This window comes from Stegastes partitus, unplaced genomic scaffold (genome assembly GCF_000690725.1).
Source record: "Stegastes partitus isolate 25-593 unplaced genomic scaffold, Stegastes_partitus-1.0.2 Scaffold1044, whole genome shotgun sequence".
Lineage (NCBI taxonomy): Eukaryota > Metazoa > Chordata > Actinopteri > Pomacentridae > Stegastes > Stegastes partitus.
In genome coordinates this window covers 141,717-147,749 of record NW_007578775.1, presented here as the reverse complement: position 1 = coordinate 147,749, position 6,033 = coordinate 141,717, and the positions used below count along the sequence as shown (strand labels likewise).

The 6,033-nt window shown below is 41.3% G+C and overlaps 1 protein-coding gene across 1 annotated transcript in view; it reads right to left on the bottom strand.

Annotated features, from left to right (window-relative positions):
* Window positions 1–6,033, bottom strand: part of enox1 (ecto-NOX disulfide-thiol exchanger 1) — a 72,367-nt gene that overhangs the window by 51,488 nt on the left and 14,846 nt on the right. The window contains exons 4-5 of the mRNA XM_008295413.1: window positions 4,757–4,963; window positions 4,443–4,676 (exon numbers count right to left, since the gene is read on the bottom strand). Coding sequence (XP_008293635.1) covers window positions 4,443–4,676; window positions 4,757–4,963 — 441 coding nt within the window. The remainder of the gene's footprint in view (window positions 1–4,442; window positions 4,677–4,756; window positions 4,964–6,033) is intronic.

The window sequence follows — 6,033 nt, the reverse complement described above, 5'->3', positions numbered from 1 at the left end:
CATTTTTGGGTAATTTTCCTGTTTTCCCAGAGTCAGACACGAATAAATGCCTTAAACCTTTTGTTATGTATTTTGTGTAATCTTCAGTTATATCAGAAAACAATATTCAGCCATTTTGTCTCAGTTGTTGATTATCTATTGGATCAAATATTTAGAGTTTTTGTTCTAAGAACTGAGCTAAACTGGGGTTTGTGTCAGACTTTAGTTTAAGTCATTTGGTTCCTCACTTTTACTTTAACCCACACAGTTTAATGTGAAAGAGTTTGATAACTGGATTCAGATTTGATTAAAATGCGGCCTGCACACACAGATACAAAAAGTACAGCAGGTCAGAGTTTATAATGACACACAATGAGGAGACTTAACACACACAGAAACCTCTAATTCTTAATTGAAGTGATACCACGGTTTTGGGAGGAGTCGATGTGCAGCCGGTGACTCATTCAAATTATCTGAGTTGTTGCATTAAACATGCACCATCTGGCTTTTTACCTTTTGGCAGCTGCCGTGGAAACATTTCTGCAAGTCGAGGTTTGAAAATATCTGATTCCCACAGTCGGTGGGATTGTGTTGCCCAGCAACAGGTTACTAATACCAGAGACGTGCAACCAGATAAATACTTTAACTGTGGGTGCAAAATGACAAGAACATGATACGTGAACACATACATTCTTCGTTGTTCTATTTTAATTGTTTGTTGCATAAATGTTTTGGATGTTTCAGGCTGAAACGTGTCGGCTGGAGTCCAGGCAAAGGACGACGGCAGCACTGGAGGATCATGTTTAGTCTCCCTGATTAGGAAGCAGGACGGCAGTAATGAGCAGTGTGCTGGATGTGAATGAGATTAAATTGCACCAAATTGCCAAAATGATTCAAGCCCCGACGACTAACGGCCTCCTGCTGCACATGTGCAGTGTTTTCAGTCTGTGAACAGGACTGAGCCACAGCGGAGGAAGCACAGAGGAGGAGGAGGAGGAGGAGGACGATGACCTTCACACTCCTCCACACTCGTCGCTCAGTCATCCACACCTCCGTCAGCTCGCTCCCACGCTTCCTTCAAATCTCCTCACGTGCAGAGGAAGCAGGTGAAAGGCAGGTTCAGAGGAGGACGGGAAGTAAAGACAGAAGTGCCCGACGTTAAAGTCGAACCCATTAGACAGCAGATAAATGAGCTGACGGCGGACGTGGCGCCTGCAGGGGAACTGGGCCGATGCTAAGCAGCAAACTAAAGATCGCGGCTGCCTTGGACATGAATTATTCATTCTCGTGGTTTGTTCTTTTACCAAACGTATTCCTACTCAGGTCCAAAACAGGTGGGAGAAAAAAGCTGCATGCACTGGCTGCCAAACAGGGAAACCACCTGAGACGGAGCACATCTAAAAACCTGCTCAGATTTACCCAAACACAGGATTTACACGACGTTCTCAATGCAGTTCCTACAAGTATACTTTTTATCTAGCGCCACCATCAGGTGAACAAGGTAATGCATAAAACGCTTCGGTTTATGACCAAATACCTGCACGACTAATAACATATGCCTCAGTTGTGCTTTAACTAGCTAATGTTAGCATGCTAAGCCATTAAACTAAATAGTGTCTGCAAAGCATTAGCATCTTAGCACAGGGAAACTAGCATGCTAGCGTTAGCGTTTAAGTACAGCTGCAAATATGGATGGAGAGTCTTAGGAAGAGACTGACTTGGCCTGATCACATTACCAACAGGGGGGCAAAATTTTGCAATTCATGCGTTATTTAGTAAAACATGCAAAGAGCTGCATCCAGCCACAGAAAGCTACTAAAGAAGAAACTATGAACACTTCTGCAGATTCAGTGAAAGAAAGTTGGTAGTTGTGCATAACATGTTGCTGCCACCTTAAAAAACAAACACGTTTCAGATGTTATCAGCCCATTTAATCTCAGTCGCGCTGTGATTTAAGGCTTATCAAGTCTCATTTTGACTTTCACTTTTAAAAAAGAAGCTCACGTTGGACTAAAGGAGACATAGAGAAGCAACTGGAACCATAAACTTGTCAGGAAAGCTTTTACAGAGAAAATGAATCACGTCAGAAGTAAAGTCATTTTCTCATTGACTTTTATACAGTCTGACTTTCTTAGTGCAACCAGAGGAGTCGCCCCCTGCTGGCTGTTGGACAGAATGCAGGTTAAGGCTTCACTTAACCTAAAAACCAGCAAAAAAAGAAGATGTTTTTAAAACAAATTAAACTCTATTGACTGGATTATATTAGTAGTAACACATATCTCACTGGATTTAAGTTGCAATAGGCGAATTAAAGCATATAAAATAAACTGAAAAGTAAATCTGGGAAACCAGAACGGTCGTCATATGAACAATATCGTTGCTGCATTTTTGTTTTATGTCGTGGAGCTGAGAACTAAAAGTAGCCTCATATTTTCATTTCCATGTATTTGCATGAATGCTTCTGCATATTTTCATGTCACATCCTTTTTATTCTCTCCCCACATTATGTAAATGTGCTTGTTTTCTGTTTTACTGATGCAAAAACTCTTTTAATAAACACAAACAAACACAAATATTTTTCCTATTTAACACCAAAAAATGCCAAAAAAACAAACCCCAAATATTTCCTCATCTGTTAATCTTTTGTATGAACAGATGAGCCTCAACTGTCACTCTCTGTTCAGACTCCTTTGGTGGACAAACAACTAATAATAACTAAATCCCCAGTTAGCTGTGTTGTTGCTTCATGGATTTCTCCTTTCATCAACTTCTTCATTGTCACAAAATCCCTGTTTTCTGTCACTCAGACGCTCTCGAACAAGAATCGCTCTCCAAATCATGAAGCATTTCCCGAAAGAAAAGAAAAGCCGCCGCAGAACAATGACGGCGTCGACCGTCTGCCGTGTTAAATCACTCTCGCTGCACTACAGCGCCGCTCCACTGTGTTCTGTAAACAAACAGGGATGTTTGTATCAGGCTGGATGCAAACCGGGATGAAGAATATCGATAATTGTGTAGCTTCCTGAATCATTAATTTGCGCTTGCTATTCGATAACACAGCAGGTGAACCGAACAGCAGATTACATAGAGCAAACACACACACACACACACGCACACACACACACACACACACACGCACACACACACACACACACCAGCAGACGCACTGACAATCACATTTACAGCTTTGTTAACTGTGACCTCTGAATCGGCTTTTCAGAGGCAAACATCATTTTACACTAATACGTTTGATAAAAGTGATTTTGTTTTTTAAAGTCATCGTATCCATGACGACGGATATTGCTCTGCCTCATTCACCTGAGTGGACGACTTCACAACTACATGACTTTTTTATGTTAGCTGGCTCCACAGAACCTAAACCCAGATCGGACATGATGACTGTTAGGAAGGCGGTTGTCGTTATAATACATGGATCTCAGGGATTTTTAAAGATGAAAGCCTGACAGGTCAAATAATAAAGGGGGAGCTGATGGAAAATGAAACTATTGCTGTCATTTGTCATCATGTCATTGATCCAGAATCTGTAATATTGGACAAGTAGATCAATTAATGTCTAAATCATGATTATGGGTGAGTTGAAATATTTAAAAAAAAATCAAAGTCTTAATAAAAAGTCCCACCTTTGAGCTCAAATTAACAAAAAAAAAGATAACGCAGAAGTCAACTAGTGATGTTTTCTGAGCCACATGTAGCTACGTGTCACAATAATGCAAAATTAAACATATAAAATAGTTTGTAATATGAAAAAAAACCTTTCATAACTGATTGAGCAGATATGACAAGCAGTCACCAGAAAAGTAGTAGTAGTCTGATCCAAGTAGAACAGATTTCTAGGTTTTTCAACATGATTCTCCAAATAATAATAATTATTATTATTATTATTATTATTATTATTATTATTATTATTATTATTATTATTATTATTATTATTATTATGGCTGCATTTTCTTATTTTCTGATCCCGCTGCTCAGAGATGGGACTTTACATGGTGGCTTTTTTTTTTTTTTTCAACACACCCATAATCAGGCACTACTTGATCTACTTGGCCAGTATTACAGATGCTGAATCAATGACACGATGAGAAATAACAGTGAAAATTTCAGGTTTTTATCTTTAATCGTTCCTGAGATATCGTCGTTCAAACAGCCTCAAATTCTGCAAAAAAAAACGTGCTGAAAGTGGGTCGACGGGCGATTTTTAAACATTCAATGATCTCAGAAACCATTTCATATATCAGTCTATACTTTCACAGATAACATTTTGAATATAGTTTAAAAGCAAAAAGCAAATCAGAGATGGTGATTTGAGCTTTGAGTTTGAAGAAATCTGTAGGACCATGTGTAAAGTGTTCACACCTGACTTCACCTGCAGACGGTCAGCATCCACTGACTCAGACTGGACCAGATTCTGTTCTACGTTTTCCCGCCTCCTCCCTGCTCACCTTTCAGTCTGTCGGCCAGCAGCGCCGCCTCGTGCTCCGAGTAGTGCACGATGGGAGGAGGAGACGGCGGCCGCAGTCGGTCCTCGTGGATCTTGCGTCGGTGTCTTTCCTCCCTGGCCAGCAGCCGCTGCTTGCACTCCCACTCGTACAGGTCGTCTCTGGCCTGAGCGAAGTCCACGTGGATCCTCCCCGAGTCCTTCTTGTCGGTGCTGGAGCCGATTCGCATCCGATACCCTGAAGGACAGAAGAAGACGAGTCTTTCCCACCGAACTAAAACTCAACCAAATGAGGTGAAATGTTGACCTGACGCCCACCTGACAGGTAGATCGCCTTGTCCACCATGAACTCCTCGCTGAAGCGGATGTGGCAGAAGTTCTTCTTGCTCTTGCGGATGGCGATGATCTCCCCGCACTGGTCGAACACCTCCCGGATGATCTCCTCGGTGGCGTTCTCCGGCAAACCTCCGACAAACACCGTCTTGCAACCGGGAGGACGCTCGCGTGTCGACGGAGGAGGCAGATCTGGAACACGATGTCGTTATATCACCTGTTAGTCATCTGTAATCTACTTTATAAACAGACATTAGGTACAACTAGTGGTGATTTAAACATTAGAGGTTTTGTAATTAATTATTGCATCTTTATCAACCAGCAATATTTAACACAATAAGCAAAGTTTTGTAGTTCAAATGAATTTTGGTTGCCGACTGAACCAATGAACAGATGTGTGCATGAGCTTAAACAACAAAGATGTTGATTTTTCATCCGTCGGCTACGTTCACAGATTGGTGCAAACTCAACGTGCAACTATAACAATTATACGATCAACATTTTAAGACTTTTTATCTTATTGTTGCACAGTTTGCGCCCAACCAAGCTCTTATCTGAGCTGCCTCATGCTACGCGTCCACAGGAGTTGCTTAGTTTGTCACAGGGAGTTTCGTTTCATTTGCATAAAGTCGACGACTTCAGTTTTATGCAAATTTGGCAAATTTTGGCAAAGTCACCCCTGTGGACATGTAGTATTAGGCCTTGATAAGAAGAAAAACTTTCCGCCCAACAAGTCAACAAAGCGGTTTTCATCTTCCATCACTGATCACCAGACTTTCCGATGTCACTCAGGGCATCCTGTGCATCTTTTTTGCAACTGGCTCCAGCTGGCTGGAGTGTGTACGTCAGTGTTACTGATGCACCAGAAATTAGGGAACTGAGAAAGGCGCTATTAAACGCGCTATTTTTTTTGTGTGGATGCATTATGTTTTTCTGTATTTAATAAACTGAAATTAACGTGTTAAAGTCTCAGCCCTAGTTACAACGTAATTCAGTTCAAGTTATTTATACAGCATGAATTACAACATGTCACCTCACAGCGCTTAACATGTACGGTGAAGAACAAAGAACCCAACAATCCAAAGCTGTCTTTGGACTCCCTGTAAGCAAACCATCGGCATCGGTGGGAAGAAACCAAAATAAAAAACCTGAGACAGAACCAGGCTCAGGGGAGGCGGTCATCTGCCCCGACTGGTTGGAATAAGATTATATATAATATAATATAAAGTAATCTGGTTTGTGGCCTCAGACTGGTCTCTGTC